Genomic DNA, 24,196 nt, shown 5'->3' on the forward strand with positions numbered 1-24,196 from the left:
TTGTAATTAGCTATAGGTGTAGGCTCAGCAGAAGGCTAAGCATTATGATCAAGAGCAAGTATAGAAACATTAACTAGAGACTCGTGTGTGAACTGATCACTTAGTGATGGTGCATTCACATCAGCTGTAGGCTAATCACCTACACCAATTAATGGTGGTAGATTCAACACTTACCCTCAATTAGAAGAGTGCACATTTGAGCTTGAGGTATCCTGCAACCTGGAGAAAACTCATAGAAGGTAGTAATGTGAGCAGAATCACTTGAACTGTCTAGTGGTGCATCTAGTTGCACATAAGGCAATGTGTTCTCATCAAAGACCACATGTCTTGAGACAAACACTCTCCTGGTAGGTGGGTGGTAGAACCTATAGCCTTTGGGAAGGCTACTGTATCCAATAAACACACAAGGATAGGTCTTTCGAGAGAATTTTGTTTTTCCTTTCAAGTAAGGAAATCACCTGCATCCAAAGACCTTTAGACTATTATAATCCGGATGCTCTCCAAAGATCTTAAAGAATGGAGTTACCATTTGTAACACTGATAAAGGTATTCTGTTAATTAAGAATATAACTGTCAAGAAGGCTTCTACCCAAAGAAACTATGGCAATTTTGCATGAAACAACAATGTCAGACTAGTTTCTACTCTGTGTCTGTATTTCCTCTCAGAGACTCCATTCTGCTCAGGTGTGTGAGGACATGATATATGTCTAACAATTCCACAGTTATCTAGATGTTCAACAAATGCAATGCTATTAAATTCACCACCCCCATCATACTAAAAAATCTTAATAGTCTTTGTGAATTGTTTCTCGACCATCTTTTGAAACTTAACAAAAGTATCATAGAATTCATATTTTCTTCTTAATGGATAGAGCCAAGTATATCTTGTACAGTCATCAATAAATACTACCTAGTATTTCATGTAATGTGATGATTCAACGGGTGCTGGACCCCAAAGATCACGGTGAATTTTACGCAAAAGCTCTTTTTTAATCTTATTTCTCAATTCAAATGGAAGCTTACATCCTTTTCCTAATTGACAACTAACACAAACAGTATGGACTTTATTCCAGTACTTGACATCAATACACTTGTTACTACTAAGAATCTTTAAAGACTTTAAGCTAGGGTGGCCTAATCTAGCATGCCAAATATTGTCTGTATTCTTCCACTCCTTTGATGTAGATAAGGCATAAAAGTTATTATCCTCCAGTGCATATAGATCATTCTTTTTAGATCCCTTTTCCAGAAGTCTTCCTGAGCTCTTGTCCTTTACAACAAAATCAGATTCATCAAACTCAAGTATACAAGAATTGTCCTTAGCAACCGTACTAACTGACATCAGTTTCTTTTTAATCTTAGGAACAATAAGGATTTCCTTTACTTTAAGTCCAAATTTTGTTGTATTTCCAATATGTGTGATGTCAGGTTTAGAGCCATCCCTAACTATTATCTTATCAGAACCATTATAAGATTGAAGGTTTGATAGATTATCTGTTGAATTGGTTATGTGACTGCTTGCACCAGAGTCAACATACATAGCTTCATCTTCAGCCTGTGTGTTCTACAGATTAACAGCAGAAAAAGCCTGTGGCAGATCCACTGCAGCCTGGTAGGAATAGTCCCACCTGTAGTAGCATTTTAAGGTAGTTTGGTTGTTCCTTCCACATATTTGGCAATTTTCTTGCCCTTTTGTTGACTTGAATTTGTAGTGTTCTGAAAAGCTTGATTAATCTGATTGTTACATTGTCCTACAGGTCTGAAACCTTTTCCTCTTGAGGAGAAGTTTGAGTTTCCTCTTCTGTTAGAGTAACCTCGACGACCTCTTCCTCTTTGAGCAGCAAAGGTCATATTGTAGCCTTGTTCAGCCACTTCTCCTTCATCTTCTCTCATGTCAAATCCTCTGGTTCAGGGTAGGATATGGAGCCTTTCCCGGCATGACAGTCCTAAAGGTTTTGTATTTTTGATCAAGTCCTCTGGTAAAGTTGATTACTTTGTTGTCTTCATCAACATGCTTGTATATGGCTGAAAGACCATCACATATGCCTTTCCACTCCTTCAACTATTCATCAAGCCTTTTGGTTCCTAGCTTGATGTTCTGCAACTGTTGCTTAAGCTGAAATTCCTTATCCTTAGTTGTCTGCAGGTATGTTTCCTCTATACATTCCCACATTTCTTTGGCAGTTGAATATCCCACAATGAGATACATGCTTTCCTCAGTCATTGTAGCAGAGGTCCAACTCCTCGGGAGCACATCTTTTTCTTCCTAGTCAGTCTTGTCATCACCTCTGTCGACAGCCTTGTCAGCACCAGCAGAAGTAGATGAACTACTTGTGTCTGGCTTGCCTTCCTTGATCAGGTTTGTCACGCTCATTACCTGAATCAACTGGAGTATTTGTATCCTCCAGATTAAATAGTTTGATGGTTTCAACTTAACTGGACAGAAGGCAATCAGATGGTGCTGGGAAGCAGGTGATAGGCACAAAAAGGTTGAGAGTGTTGTTTTGGCCATGTATGATCGTGATTCTGATGTGGACAGCGTAGCTTCAATAAGCTCTGATACCATGTAAAAAATCACAAGATTGAGAAGGAGTTGTATTGAAGAATCGTGTGTTTTTTTATCTATTATAAAGCCACAAGTGACTGAATTTATACAAGTCACAGAACAACAAAAAACTAGGCTAAGTATGCTAAGTGATAACTACTACAAATGACTTAGAGTTCTACTACATGTATGACTATTACATTGAGTTAAGTACAAACTCTTAATTTCTTCTAAATATATTAATTTTCATTTATTTTATTGATGATATAAATAAATTATATGCAGTAGCATGTGCAGTCATGAGTTCATTTAATTAAGGAAGATATCAGTAGAAGAGGTAAATATAGTTTCCAAAGCTAGAGAAATTATTATTTCTATATAATATTATATATAGAGAGGTAGTGGTTAAGTTTTATATACTGATAATTTTTTTAAAAAAAATTGCTATCAGATTACTTTTAAGGTAAATTGTAGATAATTCTTTAGAATAAGTGGGAATTGGCCACCGAATAATTATGATAATATGTTATATAAATTATTAAACAGTATTTTTAGTATAAGGCTACGAAACATCCTTGTTCAAGTGTCATGTTCATCTTTTTCGATATTTGACGGGTGAGTAGAAATTATTTGTCGAAACAATATATATTAAAGATTAATAATAAGATATCTAGTAAACCACAGAGTGTATGTTCTGCTGAAGCTTATGAATAACATTTTTCAAAAAAAAAAAATTTTGCTAACCAAATATTGAAAAAATAACTTTCTGATGAAACATATTTTTTTGAAGAATCACTTCTCTCATACCATACGAACTTAACATTAATGGTTTTTCAAACTTATATAATGATATTTAAGAATAGATTGTGATACATGAGATTTCAATATTAAACGTCGATGTGAGGTGTTTGACAAATTCTAACGCTATTATAAATCTCATAAATATTACCCTTCGTCGAAAAATTACACAGTGTACATAAGTAAATATTACGTTTTAGAGATATATAACACATATTGAACACCTTAAGTCAGAGAATTTTTTTACTTCTTTTAAATTTAAACACCCTTGAGAAAATTCCTAACTTCTCCGTTGTGTCTCATATATTACATTCAAATATCTAAGGCCCTTTGCCTTCATCTCTAGGGAACGCAAAAATAAAAACAAAAATAAAAACAAATTTGGATGGGAAGGGGAAAGAGACATGGTCATAATCTCAATGAATAAATGTTCTTTCCTTTTTTATTCAGTTTGTTGTCGATTTCATGTGTCAATTTTTACTCCTTGCTCTAAGTCATGTAGCACAGAAAGGTGTCCCTATGCAATTGGAAAAAACCTAACAAAAATTGACTGATGAATATGGAGATAACAGCACAACCCCACCCCCAACCCCAACCCCCCCCCCCCCTCCCCCCACCCCGAGAAAAAAAAAACAAAGTCCCAAATGTTAAAATTTCTTCATGTATGCAACATGTGTTAAAATGGTCCCCAAACCCAATTGAAAAACAATGTCTTCATAGTGGATAACATTCGCTGACACATTGTTGTTGAAGCATCATACTGACGAGATTCACAAAGCAATTTAATTTGAACCAAATGGTGAATGTACAAAGAACTTCTATAACATAAGGAAGGAGAATTTGTTAGTATGTAAAATAATTTCGGAGAATATAAAATAACGTATAAACAGAAATGAAAAACAGAAACAAAGTTTAAGCTGAGCCCATTGAATTCACAGTGTTTCCTTAAGGAACTTAATTCCCTCATAGTATTCAAAGTTGTGGATTATTTTCTCCAAGGATAGAACGAATTACACACTGGTGTAGCGGTACTTCAAACCCCAGTGTTTTAGCAAACACAAAGATCAGCAACAAATCACACTTACTGTTGGTTTCTTAGTAGTTAAAACAATGCAGAAGAAAGTAGGAGAAGTCAAAAATTCGTATGGAAAATTTGAGAGAATGAACAACTTATTTATAGCCCCAACCTTTGAGTTCAAACGAAGAGAGGTCAGTGTAAAACGGTCATAACATAAATGGCCATTTACGCAAATTAAAACGGGCAGAGGAAATGTTCGTTAATATTTACTATTAAGAAATAAATTTGGTCCAAAAAATTAATCAATCAATTGACCAAAGTCGAAGCCGGGCGACGACGGCGCGGGGCTTGCCTTCTTCTTAACTCTTTAAGAGCTAAAAGAAGATCAATTGTATATATACCCATCAAAAAAAAAAATCTCTTCTAATATGGAACAATTTCCCATTGTGAAGGAGGGAAACTTAAAATTTCATTTTCTCTCCATTTCCCATTCACCCTCTTTTAAACTTATTTTAGCTTGCAAAAGTCAACAGAATTCTTGATAGGAATAGTTTCTCTTAAATTCATAGTAATCCAACTCTTTCTTTACATTTAAGTAAAGAAGTCTTTACTACTTAAAAAAAATTAAGTAAAGAAGTCTTCTCGTTTATTCATATGTAATTTTTAACAACGATAAGTGTATCCGTAGCATTAGACTCGAACTATATTTTATTGTCCCAAAATAATATATAGTGAATGTCATCATCATTCATACTTACAGGTTTGAATTGAATCCTATATCTCCAACTCTAAGTCAACTAATTTGTATGCAATTGACGTACAAACATATAAATCGATACTATTAACATGTCCAATGATACTGTCGAGTCATGATTTTCTTTTCTTTGGTAAAAAAGAAAAGGTGGGTAGCGGGTTGATCACATTAAGTACATATTATTTTGGAAAACATCAGGAATAGCCTGTTACAATTACTAAGTAAAAATTAACCGCGGTTTTAAAAGTAATAGAAATTTAATCATTTTATCATGTAACAATAAAATATAAATAAAAATAGTACCCTTAGAAATTCGAAAAATTTCAACATAATATGCTAGAGTTCAAATTTTTTACATACGAGATTTCAGTTTAATGTGCTGGAATTTCATAATGTGCTGGAGTTCCACCATAATATGCTGGAAGTTTATATGTAGAAGTTCCATAATCCATCATATTTTGCTTGAACTTTTTGTGTTTCAGCTAGGGTGTTTTGTCCAGATTTTATCTTCGCATAAAATAGTGGTTATTTTTTAATAATTTTTTAAATGCTAATCGTTTTTCAATTACCAATCTGAAAATTGGCTTGCTATTTTCACGTTTATATTTGTATATACACCCTAATAAGCTCAAAAAAATGTCACTCATAATGGGAAAATGACATCATTACGAATTGTGTCCGTGCACATCGCAATTAATTCATAGACCTTTTATCAGTATAAATATTAGGGAATTTCGCTCACAGATATTTAGATACAAATAATTTAGAATTGATCGGTGATCGTTTAATATTCGTAGCTTAATTTCTACCTTTTCAAAAGCAATTATTCAATTGGACACTTGGCAAAGAAAAGATTTATTCTTTAATTTAAGAGTGTGATTGTAGTATAAAGTTGGAATTAAATAAAAACTTTGATGTGCACACTTGTAAGATATGCTGTGCAGGTGCAGCAATCCTAGTAGGGATAAGAAGAGTGAATTATATTTCTAGATGCTTTGGCCAAAGAAACTACATCAATCAAATATATAGTTTTTTAAGCACAAAAAACTGATTAATTAATATAGTTAGTTTGAATTGAATAATCTAGATCTCAAAAAGTAGCAACTTTTTATATACAATCAAATCTCTGTGTAACAGCCTCGTTTGTTTCGAAATTTTTTGAATGTTATAGTGAGGTGCTGTTATAGAAAACATATATTATAACATAACATGAAATTTGGTTCTGTAAAAGCTTGACTTTCATAGTGAAGTGTTGTTAATATTGTTATATAGAGGTCCAATGTACTTGTGCACTTGCGATTTTCCAATGCTTGGAAAAGCTATTATATGGTCATAACCCTAGAATAAATTAATTGATTGAAAATTACATCGATCTTTCATTTAAAATAAATATCATCGACAGCTCCATTTTTAGAACTAGGTGATAACAAAAAAGAATAATATTGACGGTCTCTTCACGCTACCCTTTCAAGTAAAGCAAAGGGAAGAAATCGTAATCAATGATCTGGTAACAAAATTAGAGTACGTAATTATAAGGAGCATATAAAATTTTAATAATAAAAACATTTTCGAAATTACAATTCTACACAAATTCACCTACTAATTCTATTTACGAAGAGTAACAAAATTCTGAAAACGAAAGAGATCATTGATACAAATTAAAAACTTCAAACAAAACGGCTCCTATTTAAAAAATTTAACCGAATTCTGAAATTTGCATTTGGTATATATCAAACAAGCAAATATACGGTTTTAACCGGGCCTACCCGATTTTACTATTTGATCGAGACCAGGGAGTTGCATCAAAGGTCGGCCTCGTAGTGGATCAAACCAGAGCACGAAGACAAGGTACCGAGTTCAAGAATCGAGGTGCTTGTCGAGTTCGAGGCCAGTAGCGATCGAGACCAAACAGGGCAGACTTCGAGCAAAGCGCAACAACAGAAAAGCGAGATATCCGTGACCGGTCGAACATCTTGGCGGAAATCCCGGAACAAATCAAATCAAGGGCAGTTGTTCAGGCTAATCATGAGATTTACTTCCGTAATTAAAATTGCATCATAGATATGATTCCTATACTATATAAAGAGGGTTCTAACCATTTTGTAGACACCTTACACTCTGATATATAAAAGCAATATGACGCCTTTTCTTTAGTTCATGCTCTTGTTCATCAGCTTGTTATATTTTAACTGTTCTTGAACTAATCAATTCGAGGGTATTCAAGCTCGAGAGCTGAATCTCGTTCAAACACTAGTTTGTTTTATCCTATTGTTAGATATTACTAATCTTTACATTTACCAATTGGTATTAGGTGAAATCATGTGTCCCTAAAACCACATTATAAGTTTAATTGTTATCCAATTTTAAGGGTAAACAGTTTGGCGCCCACCGTGGGGCTAAGGATAATAGTGATTGCCTCATATTAATTCTCGTAACACACACTACTTTACGCTTGTTCTTGTTAGTATTTCTTATTTCAGGATCAACAGGTCTAACTTGCAAGCAGTACCCACTCACGCCGATAACGACCTCGGTTTCTATGGAGAAAACAATAATGTAGTCGCCCAAGGGATCGAAGTGCCTCAAGCTGGCTACGAGGGAGTACAGATCGCAGACCCCGTTGATGTCAGTTCGCATGTCGCCCTAAATGCAAATCTGGGCGTTGACCCTAGAAATAGTGTCCGCAGAGATGCCCGAGCAGCCGATCAGAACGCACAGAGCGGTGAAGAAAGCGGAATTAGCCTTCGAATGATATACGAAATGTTGCAGACTCAACAAGCTGCGATAGCGCAACTCCAAAATCAAAATCGATCACCAAGCAGAATTGAGCTCGAAACATCACAGAAGGTTGTTCATAGAGTCGAGCCTGTACCAGAGAAATCAAATGCCAATAGATCAGGGACTGACCCCTCCATTATAAAGATACTTGAAGAGCTTACTAAACGAATCGAATCAGGTAAAAAAATCGAGGCTAATGACAAAAAGGTAGAAACATACAACTCACGGGTTGACCAAATACCGGGGGTACCCCCGATCCTAAAGGGTTTGGATTCGAAGAAGTTCGTGCAGAATCCTTTCCCTCCAAGTGCAACTCCGATGACCATCCCGAAGAACTTTCGTATGCAAGAATTTCCCAAATACAATGGGACCACTGACCCTAATGAGCATGTTACTTGTTATACATGCGCAATAAAGGAAAATGACTTAGAAGACGATGAGATTGAATCTGTTCTATTGAAAAAATTTGGAGAGGCTTTATCAAAGGGAGCGATGATATGGTACCACAATTTGCCGCCCAATTCCATCGATTCCTTCACGATGCTTGCAGATTCGTTCGTAAATGCACACGCTAGAGCAATAAAGGTTGTGACTAGGAATTCAGACCTCTTCAAAGTAAGACAAAAGGACAACAAAATATTAAGGGAATTCGTATCTCGATTCCAGATGGAACGTATGGATCTACCCCCGGTCACAGATGATTGGGCTATTCAAACTTTTACTCAAGGTTTGAACGAGCGAAGTTCGATAGCATCACGACAACTAAAGCAGAACTTTATTGAATATCGAGTTGTAACCTAGGCCGATGTACATAATCGCTACTAGTCGAAGATCAGGGTCGAGGATAATCAATTGGTAACTCCCTCCGGTTCTGTTTAACCAAATAGGCCCATCGATAGAATTCAAAGGGACATCGACAGAGAACCCCGATCAAACAGAGATCGGTATCAACCATACAACATAAATTGTAGAAATAGCGGCCGGGAATGTAATCCCATTTGAAATGATCGAAGGAATGATTGAGGATAGATCTACCGAGGGCTCATGAGTAAAAGTGGCTTCGATAAACATGTCGGTACCCAAGAAGCACCACGACTGTCAGAATACAACTTCAGCATCAATGCATCGGGTATTGTATTAGCAATCATACAGATCAAAGATACTAGGTGGCCCAGACCCCTACAGACCGATCTAGCTGAAAGGAACCCTAATCAAATATGCAAATAACATGGTACCCATGGTCATAAAATCGAAGACAGACAGCTGAGGGAGGAGGCAACTCGTTTGTTCAACGAGGGTCATCTTCGAGAATTCATAAGCGACCGAGCGAAAAATCACTTCAGAGATAGGGATGCAAACAGAAAAAATGAACAGGAAGAACCACAACACATAATTCATATGATCGTTGGTGGGGTCGATATTCCTCAAGGACCGGTATTTAAACACACCAAGGTGACAATCACGAGGGAGAAGCGAACTCAGGACTACTTACTAGAAGAAACCTTGTCTTTTAATGACGAAGATGCAGAAGGGACCGAACAACCTCACAACGACGCGCTGGTAATATCTATCCTTATGAATAAAATTCAAGTTAAGTTAAATGTGTGTTGATTGATCCAGGTAGCTCGGCAAATATTACTCGATCAAGGGTCGTAGAGCAACTCGGCCTCAAAGATCAGATCATGCCTGCAACTCTGGTACTTAATGGCTTCAACATGGCAAGTGAAACCACCAAAGGGGAAATCATTATGCCAGTAAACGTGGCCAGGACTATCCAAGAAACAAAGTTCCATGTGATCGAAGGTGACATGAGATATAACGCGCTACTCGGAAGGCCTTGGATTCATAATATGAGAGTGGTGCCCTCGATGCTTCCAAGTCTTGAAATTCCCAACATCAGAAGGAATCAAAATAGTGTACGATGAACAACTCGCCGCCAAAGAAATGTTTGCAATCGATGAGGTAATACCAATATCGATGATGTCATCAACAAAGGGATCAGAATCGAAGGGAAAACAAGAAGTCAAATAATAGTCACAATCGCCGGCCTCAGCCCGACCGGAGGAGCAGGAAACTTTTGAGGATGATGATTATATGATACCTCAAACCTTCGTAATCCTTGATGATTCTGATGCAACAAAGTCAACGATAGAAGAGCTAGAACAAATCATAATGATCGAGCATCTACCCAATCGAAAGCTATACCTAGGCACGGGTTAACTCCCCAGCTCAGGAAAAAACTCATTCAATTCCTTTTAAATAACATGGATTGTTTTGTTTGGTCCCACCTAGACATGACAGGGATCCCACCGGAGATCACTACACATCGACTGAGCTTGGACCCGAAGTTTTGCTCGGTAAAACAAAAAAGAAGACCTCAATCCGAGGTAAAGCACGCATTCATTAAGGATGAGGTAACAAAACTTCTCAATATAGGATCCATTCGGGAGGTAAAATATCCCGAATGGTTAGCAAACGTAGTTGTAGTCCCTAAAAAGGGAAACAAACTTAAAATGTGCGTAGACTATAAGGATTTAAACAAGGCATGCCCTAAAGATTCTTTTCCTTTGCCGAATATCGATCGTATGATCGATGCCACGGCCGGGAACGAGATCCTTAGTTTTCTCGATGCCGACTCCGGCTACAATCAAATACAAATGAACCTGGAGAATCTGGAAAAGACTTCGTTTATAACTAAATACGACACCTATTGCTATAATGTAATGTCGTTTGAACTAAAAAATGCTGGTGCTACTTATCAATTCCTAGTAAAATGAATGTTTGATGAACAAATAGGTAAATCAATGGAGGTTTATATTGATGATATGCTAGTTAAGACCCTGCTAGCAGAGGACCATTTGAAACATTTGCAGGAGACTTTCAACATACTGAGAAAATACAACTTGAAGCTCAACCCAGAGAAATGTGCATTCGGGGTCGATACTGGTAAGTTCCTCGGCTTTATGGTATCAAATCAGGGGATTGAAATCAACCCCGATAAAATCAAAGCAATCGAAGACATCACAGTTGTTGATAATGTCAAAGTTGTACAAAGGTTAACGGGCGCATACCCGCCCTGGGTCGATTTATTTCAGGATCCTTAGATAGGAGCCACTGGTTCTTCTCACTACTTAAGAAAAAGAGAAATTTCGCATGGACCCCAGAACATCAACAGGCTTTGGAGGAACTCAAATGATACCTATTGAGCCCGCCATTATTTCACACCCTAAGGGCGGGCGAGCAAATTTACTTGTACTTAGCGATCTCGGAGATATCAGTAAGTGGGGTCTTAGTTCGAGAAGAGAAAGGTACGTAATTTCCTGTTTATTATGTTAGTCGGAGCCTAGGAGAAGCCGAGACCCAGTACCTGCACTTAGAAAAATTAGTGATCGCTTTGATATGTGCATCTAGGAAGTTAAAACCATATTTTCAATGTCACCCAATTTATGTTGTAACCACCTACCCCCTTCGCAACATTTTGCACAAGCCCGAGCTCTCGGGTAGATTGGCCTAATGGGCCATCGATATCAGCGGGTACGATATCGAGTATCAACCCCGAACAACCATCAAGTCTCAAATCTTCGTAGAATTCATGGCCAACTTCACGCCAGCCCTCGTACCCGAGGTCAAAAAGGAATTATTATTAAAATCGGGTACATCATGATGGGTGTGGACCCTTTTCACAGATGACGCTTCGAACGTGAAGGGGTCCAGGCTAGGCATCGTTTTGAAGCCACCCACAGGTAATACAATTAGACAGTCTATCAAAACCTCGAAATTAACTAATAATGAGGCCGAGTATGATGCTATTATCACATCCCAAACTGATGGGCCGCGACGGGTGCCCGAGTCCTACTTGTCGAATACCCTTAAACATGCGACTAATATATACATGAATAATATCTGCTGAATTACGAGAATAACATATGTGAGGAAAACCTGTCCAAAAGACATATATACATATACGTGCAAAATACGTAGGGCGAGCCGATAAGGCTGCTATAGATAACTATATATCCAAAACTGGAAGCTGACAAGGCCATATACTACCCAACTATGCATGACTGTCTACAGACCTCTAACAAAATATACAACTGTACAAGGATGGTACTAGGCCCCGGCATACCCATATATGTAAACAAACCTATCGTACCAAAATCAAAAGCAGCTCCGGATCAAATGGAGCACACCAACTCTCGCTGGTCAAGGATCCTAAGAAGGGGGACCGTTTTCTTGTCTACCTGCACCTGCGGGCATGAAGCGTAGGCTCTGGGAAATAGGGCGTTAGTACGAATAATATACTGAGTATGTAAGGTATGAAAATTAGTATATAAAAGACATAGATAAAACATGGAATAAAGAATTCCGCTTGTAAGTCTAAAAAACTTTGTAAATCCTGAAACATTTATAATATCATGCACGTGCGTGTAAATGTCATGTCATGCATAGGTATAGGTGTACATAATGTCATCAAGCCTCTGAGGGCATCCCATCATATCATCTCGGCCACTGTGGGCAAAATCATCAATATATACCAGCTGATTAGGTGGTGGTGCGTATATAACGCCGTAACCTTTTCCCATATCCCATATACATATTTATACATATATATACTATATAATTCCATTTATTCATGGGTCAATGTACACGTATAAATGAATGCAATGCATGAGAAGTATGCCAATAAAATCTTTCGGAACATCATAAGACCATTATGTCTCTGATTAATATCATGAAATAGACCTTATCAACTTATGTATTTTCCGAGACCCATAAACAGACGATAGAATAATAAGACATATGGGGAATCACAAATATAAGTATCTCTAGCAATTCTATGAATAGAGTTATTTATGGAAGTTGTGCAGTTGCTCATTTCATTTGTCTTATGGATCATGCCAAAAGGAAAGAGGGGATAGCCTTAACATACCTGAGCTGATTCTCTTGACAATCCCTCCAACACACGTCTTTTGCGAAAAACATGTAACGGCAGATCGAAGTAGGGAAAAATCTGTACGATATTCTTGAAAAAGATTGTACCGTGCTCTCTTAGAATTTGTAATTCACGCTTTATCCCATTGGCACGGAATCAACGAACAACATCATTCTTATTTGGTATAGAAATATTTGCTCTTGGAAGGATTCAATTCGACTAGCCCACTCTTAATTCTTTAATTCTTAATCTTTAGATATTAGGAAATAAAACATATCACTAATGTAGGAAAGCTCTTATAGTGGGTGTGGGCCACTTATTAGATAAGTAAGCCACTTAATCCTCCAAATTTGTGATCTATGTAAGACTTAATAGTCACTTTAAAAGTGATGGGGGATGCTGCCACGTTTTTTGGGGGGGTTAAGTCATCCAAAATCTATAATTATCCAAATTTTAATTAATCTCTCACTAAAAATTATTAGTTACCTAATTATTCACATAATTAATAATTATCTCAAATTACTTAAAATACTACTCACTTTTAACACACCTTTATGTACCCTACTATCATGGTTATGGAGTACCTTGTATGGCACTAGTTCATAAATACCGGGTATTATAGCTCGGACCGTATTCTATCCCATATCGACAAACTTCGACAAAACTCACTTTCTTCGATTCGTTTACCTTTTAACCTTCACATCACTTTCTTATCACTTGTTATAAATAACATAAATACATATAACCTTATGATAAGCTCATCCCCGAGTCTACACCGATTAACTGAAGATGGAACTTTAATGTACGAAAATGCGAGATGTAACATCCTTCCCCTTTTAGAAACATTCGTCCTCAAATGTTTAATTCCTCGGGATCTATATAAATCTTGGCAGAGTCGCCCTTGTAACAGTACTACTGTCAACCCTTTATGTAGAAAACTCAATAATGCAATGTCACATAGGAGCACAATCATCAATAACGACAATGGCCTCACGACCAATGATAATAACTAACACAAGAATCCATACACGTACCTTAAAGCTGTGATGTCTTAGTTGGATCCTTCTCTAGAAGAGGAAATAAGTGAGGATACCTAGAATTCATGTCTTTTTCGGCTTCCCAAGTCATTTCTTCCACATTAATGTTTTTCCAAAGTACTTTCACTGAAGCTATGTCTTTAGTCCTCAATCTTCGAACCTGTTTGTCTAATATAGCACTGGGAGTTTCCTTATGTGATAGATGTTCTATGACCTGAACATCGTCAACTGACACAACTCTGGAAGGATCTCCAATACAATTATGGATCACAGACACATGAAAGACTGGATGGACAGATTCCAAGTCAGAAGGCAAGTCTAACTCATATGCTACATATCCTACCTTACGTATGATCTTATATGGTCCAATGTACCGAGGTCTTAGTTTTCCTTTCTTTCCAAACCTCATAACCCCTTTCATCGGTGATAATTTTAGGAATACCCAATCGTCAACTAGAAAATCTAAGTCTTACTATCAATTATACGCATAAGACTTTTGATGGCTTTGAGTTGCTAATAGCCTTTCCTGTACAAGCTTAATTTTATCGATTTCCTGATGTACCAATTCTGGTCCTACTAATGTAGCTTACCCAACATCGAGCCACCCTATAGGCGACCTATACGTCCGTCCTTAAAGAGCTTCGTATGGAGCCATATGAATATTGGAAGCTCTGTAAAGAGCTTCGTATATGCAAACTCAATAAGCAGCAAATGATCATCCCAGCTTCCCTTGAAGTCTAACATACAAGCCCGTAACATATCCTCAAGTATCTGAATAGTACGCTCAGTATGTCCGTCTGTCTGGGGATGAAATGTGGTAATAAGACTTACCTAAGTCCCCAATCCTTTTTGGAAGGACCTTCAGAAATTAGCTGTAAACTGAGCTCCTCTATCCGGGATAATAGATATAGGGACACCATGCAGCCGTACTATCTCCTTAATGTAAAGCCTTACATAATCCTCTGTCGAATATGTAGTCCTAATGGGCAGAAAATGGGCTTATTTCATAAGTCTATCAACAATCATCCATATAGAATTGAACTTACGCTGGGTACGAGGTAAACCTAGGATGAAATCCATATTGATTACTTCCCACTTCCAAGTCGGAATCACTATAACCTACAATAATCCACCGAGTTGTTGATGTTCAATCTTAACCTGCTGATAGTTAGGGCGTTGAGCAACAAACTCTACTATATCCTTTTTCATAATGTCCCACCAGTATATTTTCCGGATATCATGATACATATTTGTTGCTCCTAGATTGATAGAATAACGAGAATAGGGAGTTTTTTCCATAACCTGTCGACACAGGCCTACAATATCAGGGATACATAATCGTCCTCAATATCTGAGGACCCCATCTTTTGTAATCACAAATGGTGTCTTCTCCTTCTGAGGGGTTGTATTCCTATAATGAACTAACATAGGATCCTCGTACCGGCATTCCTTCACTTCAGTTACTAAAGAGGATGTTGTTGTGTCCTGAATAGTAATTTAGGTATCACCTGAATCTAATAATCGAACTCTAAGACTAGCTAGCTGATGAATCTTATGGGCTATTCTCCTATTCTCTTATTGTAAATATGATAGGCTACCTATAGATCTATGGTTGAGGGCGTTGGCTACTACGTTCGCCTTCCATGGATGGTATAAAATATCAATGTCATAGTCTTTAAGTAGCTCCAACCATCTCCTTAGATGTGAATTCAATTCCTTTTGCTTGAAGATATACTGAAGGCTCTTATGATCCGTATAGATATCAACATGAATGCCATACAAGTAGTTCTTCCATATCTTTAGTGCATGAATCACCACGGCTAACTCTAAATCACGGGTCGGGTAATTCTTCTCGTGCCTTCTTAGTTGTACAGATGCATAAGCTAAAACCTTACCATGCTGCATCAGTACACAACCCAATCCAATGCCCAAAGTGTCACAATAGATGACATAACCATCGGTCCCTTTTAGGAGCATTAGAACAGGTGCTGAAGTTAATCTGCCCTTCAATGCCTGGAAACTCTACTCGCAAGCATTGGATAATGTTTGGACCTTCGATTGAGTAATAAATTGAAGAGGATTTCATGAATTGTATGGGATTAAAATGCCCATGTAAGGTGAGTCATATTGGGATGCTATCAAATATGGTTATGGAAATATCGTATCGCCCTTAGGTGGATCAATCTAATTACTCCAGATATCCCCGATGAGACGTGAGCCCTAGTGGCAGTGTTACATAAAAGATCAAGTTATCAGTGGTAAATGATAGGTCAACATTATGGTGAATCAACAATGGATGGACAAAATTCATAAAGTACAAGGTGAGATTAGGTCGTCATTCTTAAGATGAATAGTAATAAGGAAGCATTAAAGGACATAGATTTATACATATGGGATAAGCAACGAACGTAACCTGAAGTTTGGTAGCAGACCTCAGTAAAGATAAACCGAGGTAAGAGTTATGGTATATTATGACCTACTTAGATGTAGTAAAGTCATGCGGATAGATAACCAGATCTATGAAATAAGGTATATCAATATTCGTAAGTTCAACAAAGTACCATGAGAAGGACTTCAATATACCTATAGATGCCTAGAGGGACATCTTGTCAAGTTCTGTATATGTTCACAAAGTGAGGCCTAGAGATTGGCTAAAAGCTAAAGGGAAGAGTCGCGTAGGTGTATTTACAAGGTCAGAGTCGTACAGGCTGCATGATAGAAGGTGGCAACAATTACAATATTGGAAGGATTTCGACCACAAGTCGTGGTGTGAGAAAAAAGCCTAAAGGGGAGAGGGATGCCCTAGCCTTTGGAATTATTCACAGAATAGTTGCCTAGATGGCAAAGAGAGTACTAAAGTATTCAGAAGGTATAAGTTATGATAATGATAAGTGCATCTGTCAACATTCGAGGACAAATGTTCGAAAGGGGAGAATGATGTTACACCCCACGTGATAGTTTATATGAGTCCACCAAACTATAGAGTACCAGGTCCTCTATGAGTTTCTACTAAGAATACTAATAAAACAGTAAGTAAATAAGACAAGGAGTTTTACGTGGAAAAAATTCCTCCTCAAGGGGATAAAAAACCACGACCTACACTAGTAGGATTTCAACTTCACTACTGAGCAATCTTTAGATTACAACCTATTGTAACCTAGGAATTAAACTCCTAATCCCTCACTAACATGTAATACACCTACTGCAAGCTACTTTGCAATACACCTATTACAAAGACTTCAACACATGTCTAACTCTAGTCACGATACAAACACTAAGGTTTATGATTTTACAAGAGGGTTCCTAAGCGACGCTTCTAGATAAGCAAATTAGGAATTATAATGAAGAACAATTACAAAGTTACAACTCAACTAAGGACAACAAAATGCTAGATTTGGTAACTGGTCTGTAGAAGTGTTTAACTTTGTTCTTGATGCACTTGAAAATTGAATCCTAGAATATCAGATGGCTTGAATCCTTGAAGTTGATTCTCAAGTATTCAAATGATGTTTTGTTGTAATACTCTTGTTAATACAACTTGGATGACATCACTTGAATGATGTAATCACTTGGTTGGTCAAAGGACAAGTAACCGTTGGAACACTGCAGTGCAGGCAGAAACAGTGCAGGCAGTTACGTCACTTTCCAGCTGTACCCAATTGATTTCGTACCGCTTTTAGGGAACCACAAGGGTATCAGGTCCTTATGTTGGTTCTCTATCGCCTAAAGCTGTAGGAGTTCACATTTAGCTAGAGTCCGTTGATTAGCAATGTATACCAATTGTTCCGGGTTCCATATCTGGTTCTTAATAGTAAGTTTGTTAGATCATCAAAACATAAGGCTAAGACATTGAAACCCCATCAAGTTCCCCTTTCTTGATGGTGAAAAACTTAGACATTGATAACACATTTTTAGAGCAGAAATAACCAGATGAAGCAACATGAACTTTGCAAGTTCCCTCTGACTATGTGCTTCCCCCTTAATCGGATCCCTGTTTCAATTATACTTCCTCCTTTTGGAATCATTAAAAGTAAACAAGCAAGCAAGTAGCATAAAGAAGTCTAGCCTAGCTAACTCATGCCACATATGTGCACACAACATGATAGACGAGAGAAACATAAGCATTATATACCAAAAGGGGATAGTTTTTATATATATAAAACATATGCCTTTGCTATATAGCAAAGGAAAAGATTGGATTGTTGGAGAAGTACTGATACATCCCATCCACATCAAAACAAAAAAGAAAACAAAAACAACTACCAAGTCATGAAAAACAAGAACAGAAAATCCAGAAACTGATCACTGAAGGGGGTTGCTTAGGGGGCACTAGGAGTAGAGGGCTTGGAAGCTGCAGCAAGGGTTTGGAGAACTAGGTCTATTCGGGCATTTGCTAACTTTTACTCGGTGAGCAGTTCTGATTTTAGGTTCTCCACTTGTGCCCTGAGATCAACTTTTTCTTTTTTTAAACGAGCTATCTCTTCATTTGACTCTGGATCCCCTTGGGCTTGCTGACCTTCCAGGATAGCGTTCCTCGCCTTCAATCTTCGAATCTCCTCAGTTGCGCTATTTTGTGCATTGATGAGCTGAGAGATTGCTGATATGCTACCTACCCCCATTCTTCTCAATGCACTCACACTCCTTCAAAGTTGTGTGAAAAAAGGTCTACTTCTTGGTCCCTATTTTGCACTGTCCTAGTGGCACTTTGAAGAACTTAAACACATGCGTAAGGAGGAACCCATAGGGAAGCCCATGATTTCCATCCTTGAAGGTAGCTACCTTCTGCATGTGCTCAATAATAATTGCAGGCAAATTCATAGCTAAAAATCCATCTAGTGCCTCCATTAGATATAGGTCTGATTTTGAATCCATGGACCTCCGCTCTGCTCGAGGTAGGAGAACTTTGTTCAATAGCTCAAACAACAACCGATAAATAGGCAATAGGGCTTTCTTGTGAACCTGTTCCCCTTGCAGAGACACATCAAACATAATAGCCACCCCATTCACCAAGGCACAAATATGGTCAGTATCAATGGGAAAGAGGTCAGCATAGAAGTGTCGAACTTCATCCTCATACATTTTGGGCGCATATACTTGGAACATATGCTCCCACCGTTGAAATTCAACCATCTCAATTACTTGACGCATACCAGCCATATCAAAGATTGTTGGGTCAAAATTGCGACCCAACAATACCTTTTGGTGCCTCAAATGTTCTGAAACGGAACTAGTTTCACTTCTTAACCTTTTCGCAGAAATTGGTTACTTAACAGGTTCCAACTTTCTCTTCCCAGACTTCACAACACTTGATTTTGCTTTTCCTTTAGACTTCACCAATACATCCTCATCATAAGCTGATGGTTCACTCATAACATCTTTCAACTTTGAATTGGGGGTTGTAACTTTCTCTACTGAAGTTGAATGCTTCTTCTTCTAGGACCTTCTCACCAAGGAACTAGGTTCCTCTGTTGTCTCCTCTTCCACTTCTACCACAGGGACATCCTTATCACACACTACTTTATTGTTTTTCACCAGTTTCTTCCTTTTCTTCTTACTGCTCTTTTTACTATCTTGAAGGGCAGAGTCATAAGCTACCTTTGCTTGTAACCTAGTAGTAGGTCGCTTAGTAGAAGACTCAGGGGTGATCACTGCCCTTCGCTTGACTATGAATGCATCAAGAGAAATGTTGTCTTGATCTTCCTTTTCGCTAGATTGCATCTCAGATACTATAATGTCCAAAGGCTCAACAATAAAGTGTGGAGAAGGTGCAGGAGCAGAAAAGGACTAGGAGTGGGAACCTTGACCCGTTTCCTTCGGAGAGAGGTCAGGTCCCGCACAAGAGGGCCCAGTTGTTTCTGCTGGTGTAGAGCCTTCAACAAGCGGCTCCTTCTCCAACCAGTTCCTGTGTCTTATTCCTCTAAGACTTGGGTACAGCAGAAATTACCTTATTCAATACTCCATCTGCATATACAACAAAAATGATCGTGATAGTTTTATTCTCGATAGGCTCTATGGCCACCACAGAATCTGAAGCAACAATGGTGGAAGATTGATCAACCCTAGCCCCAAAAACTCCCACAGCCTTAGGACCTTTACCCGGTTCTCCACTTTTCCCTTGGTCAATGAGAATCTCAGAAGATAGAGATGAAGGATCATCGATTTTTAGGGTTTCTGAGATAGTCGCCTAAGAACTGGTAGATGAAGGGAAATCTAGGTTAGATGTGGTTTCAGTGATTAGGACAGGGATGGTGACAGAGGATTCATTGGGGACGGAGAACTCAAGGGTTTTCTTTAGGTTAGTAACAACTGAAGAAGGGATTTTGGGGAAATTGTCAGCCATTGAAAAGATAAAGTTGAGAATCTTTGGAGAGGGTCTAATAGGGAAGTATGATCAGTGAAGAGAAGAGAGGGGTTTTAAAATAGAGAAGATAATTATGAGAATAGAGATATGAACCGGTTCTGAAACGGCGATAGTTCCTGGGGAGTTGCAACGTTTCAAAGGGAGATGGAAAGGATTTGAAATGAAAAGACGTGATGGTAGAGTCTGAAAAGGTGGATGATGTGGCAATTGATATTGGTACCTTTCCAATATGTGTATTAAAGAATGCACAGGACTACTAACCTTTGGTACAAGAACCAGGTTCTTGACCTATTTTTTGAATATTTTCAATCCTCTTTCACCACCCATGCAATGTATCTACAACTTCTATAATCATCATGCATGTTTACATACAACGGTATTGAAGTGAGTTAGACTTGGCCAGAAAACACTTTAGCTAATTTTACTTGAAGGTGATTTTCATAGCCAACTGATAGGAATGAGGTTCTCAATTAGGCTTTATTAGCCCTAGCTTCACCCTATTCTTTTAAAAAGTTCCCTACTCAAAACTTTGGTGAAGATATCTGTAATTTGGTCTTCTGTACTGCAGAACTTCATACAGATAAACCCTTTCTCCACATTGTCCCTCAGAAAGTGATGTCTTGCATCAATGTGCTTGGTTCTTTTGTGTTGAACTAGATTCTTGGCCATGTTGAGTGCACTGGTGTTATCATATAGAAGAGGCACACAATCAGTAAATACCCCAAAATCCTCCAATTATTATTTGATCCATAAGAGTTGAGCACAGTAGGAGGCTGCAGCTACATATTCTGCTTCAGCTGTTGAAAGAGCCACTGAGTTTTGATTCCTTGTGTCCCAAAAGATGAGACATGATCCTAGAAAGTGAACCATTCCTGAAGTACTTTTCTTGTCCACAAAATAACGTGCATAGTCAGCATCAACATACCTAGTAAGATTAAAACTATCACCTGAGGGGTAATACAAGACGAGGTCTCATGTTCCCTTAAGATATCTCAGAATTCTTTTGGCAGCCTTCTGATAAGATTCTTTGGGATTTGACTGAAACCTTGCACATAGCCCGACACTGAAGACAATGTCAGGTCTGCTGGCAGTAAGATAGAGAAGAGACCCAATAATGCCTCTATACATAGTTTGATTCACAGGAGATCTAGCCTCATCCATGTCCAGTCGAGTAGTCGTTGCAATAGGGGTGTCTATCACTTTTGATGCTTCCATATCAAACCTCTTCAAGAGCTCCTTTATGTATTTTTGCTAACAAATGAATGCACCCTTTGTATACTACTTTTCTTGAAGAACAAAGAAGAAATTCAGCTCCCCCATCATGCTCATTTCAAACTCACTTCCCATGAGTTTTGCAAATTCTTCACACACTGAATCGGCTATTGCCCCAAAAATGATATCATCAACATATACCTGAACAATGAGCAGGTTCCTCCCCCGTTTCTTCAGGAACAAGGTGTTGTCAATTTTTCCTCTAGTAAAACCATTTTCTTAGAGGAACTTTGACAACCTTTCATACCATGCTCGAGGAGCCTGCTTCAACCCATACAATGCTTTGTCCAGTTTGAACACATATTCAGGGTGCTCATGATATTTAAACCCTGGAGGCTGCTTCACATAGACTTCTTCCTTAAGAAATCCATTCAGAAATACATTTTTGACATCAATTTGGAATAGAGTGAATTCCATATGTGATGCAAAAGTGATTAGGATTCTAATAGCTTCCATGCGAGCAATTGGAGAAAATGTCTCATCATAATCAATTCCTTCCTCCTGATTGTAACCTTGAACCACTAGCCTAGCCTTGTTCCTTGTAGTGTTTTCATGTTTATCAAGCTTATTTATGAATACCCACCAGGTTCCTATGATGGTTCGATCTTAGGGTCGAGGTACTAGGTGCCATTCATTGTTACTTTAGAACTGATGCAACTATCTTGCATGGCTGTAATCTAGTCTGCATCTTTAAGGCCTCATTGATGTTTTTAGGTTCTATTTTGGAAAGAAAGGCTGAAAAGGAAAGTGAATTTCTGACTTTTGTTCGGGTTTGAACACCTAAATCTAGAGGGGTAATTATGTTGTCAAGAGGATGAGAGCTTTTTTATTTCCAGTTAGGCACTTGTTTCATTTGCAGAGGAGCTAGGTAAGTCTGACTGGTCCCCTTGCATTCTTCTCTCAGCTACTTGTGGAATACTTTGAACTATATCAACCACTCTTTCTTCAGCTTCAGTGGTTGTAATTGTGGTACCTGGTTCCTCTCCAAACGGTGAGGAGGATACAACATTATCTTCACTTGGTTCCTTCACCTGGATCATCATCTCTGTCTTCCGTTTGTCATGTTAATGATTTCACTTGGAACTAGCAGAGGCTCTCCATCTTGATCATCCGTGTTGCTTTTCTCATGGGAGGGATAGGACTGATCAAAAATTACATGAACACTTTCCTCGACACAGTGAGTCCTCTTGTTGTACATCTTGTAGGCTTTGTTTTGAGACGAGTAACCCAAGAAGATTCCTTCATCACTTTTAGCATAACATTTTCCAACCTGATCCTTTCCATTATTAAGAGCATAGTATTTGCACCAAAATGTTCTTAGGTGAGTCAGCTTGGGCTTCCTTCCATTCAGCAACTCATAGGGGGTATTGTTCAGAAGAGACCAGATCATGCACCTGTTCACCAAGTAACAAGAAGTGTTAATGGCTTCAGCCCAGAAGTTCTTGGCAATCCCACTATCGATCAGCATTAATCTTGCCATTTAATTAAGGGTTCTGTTCTTCCTTTCCACAACTCCATATTGCTGGGAAGTTCTTGGTGCTAAAAAGTTGTGGGTAATTCCATATTCATTACAAAACTCATCAAATTTGGCATTGTCGAATTCTGTTCCATGATATGACCTAATACATGCTACTATAGACTCCATCTCCACCTAGATTTTTTTCACAAAGGCCACAAATACCTCAAAGGTTTCATCTTTTGTTCTAAGAAACAGAGTCTAGGTGAATCTAGAGTAGTCATCCACTATCACAAAGATGTATCTTTTTCCTCCCCTGCTTTGCACTCTCATAAGGCCACACAGATCCATATGAAGAAGATTAAGTGGCTTTGAGGTGCTGACATCTTTCTTAGGCTTAAATGAGGACTTCACATGCTTCCCTCTAACACAGGCATCACAGACTTTCTGTTTTTTGAATTTTGACATGGCTAGTCCATGAATCAGGTCTTTCTGAATCAGCGTATTCAGTAGGGAAAAGCTTGCATGCCCCAACCTTCTATGCCACAATTCAGCATCATCATCAACTGCCTTCAAGCAACTCTGATCACCACTTTGTAGAGACTCAAAATCAACAACATAGATATTCTTGCATCTTTTGGCCACCAGTACTACTGCACTAGCTACTAGACTTGTAATTGTGCATATCTTGGACAAGAATTCCACCTTGTTTCCCTTGTCACATATCTGGGAGACACTCAGGAGACTGTACTGGAGGCCATATATGTAGTACACATTCTCAATTGGGTGAGTAAGTGACTTTCCAATTCTTCCAATACCAAGAATGTATCCCTTTTCCCATTTCCGAAGGATACACTCCCTTTTTGCAGGGCTTTTAGTGAAAGAAAGTCCATGGTGTTTCCAGTCATGTGCTTTGAGCATCCATTGTCCATATACCATTGTTCCCTGCACAAGGAGATCACTGGTTAGATTTAGGAACCCAAGCAAGTTTGGGTCTCTTGTAGCAAGCAAGAGGATGAATAAGTGCTCTTTTAGTCCAAGCAGGTAACATGCGTTTTTTATGAGTGGCACCTGGTCTCCTTTTAGTAGTTACTTTCTCAGCAAAAGCTTTGTTTTTCTGCAGAGACTTAACCCTGGCTTGGCAATTTTCCTTTGTTCCTACAGTGGGTACACCGCCAATTATTGGGTACAACAACATACTTGATATGAGGGTTGGAAGGAGTTCTCTCCCTTTGAAACCCTAT

The 24,196-nt window shown here is 38.2% G+C and overlaps 1 protein-coding gene across 1 annotated transcript; it reads right to left on the reverse strand.

Annotated features, from left to right (window-relative positions):
- Positions 1–13,861: 13,861 nt before the first annotated feature.
- LOC138887003 (uncharacterized) lies at positions 13,862–14,284 on the reverse strand. The gene has a single exon (XM_070168710.1). The coding sequence runs from the start codon at positions 14,282–14,284 to the stop codon at positions 13,862–13,864; it is 423 nt and encodes a 140-aa protein (XP_070024811.1).
- Positions 14,285–24,196: the final 9,912 nt, after the last annotated feature.

This window comes from Nicotiana sylvestris, chromosome 3 (assembly GCF_000393655.2).
Source record: "Nicotiana sylvestris chromosome 3, ASM39365v2, whole genome shotgun sequence".
In the NCBI taxonomy this organism is placed as follows: Eukaryota; Viridiplantae; Streptophyta; class Magnoliopsida; order Solanales; family Solanaceae; genus Nicotiana; species Nicotiana sylvestris.

Bases quoted from the DNA above. Each gene is read 5' to 3' on its own strand.
- LOC138887003 (XM_070168710.1), bottom strand. From the start codon at position 14,284: ATGAAAGGGGTTATGAGGTTTGGAAAGAAAGGAAAACTAAGACCTCGG.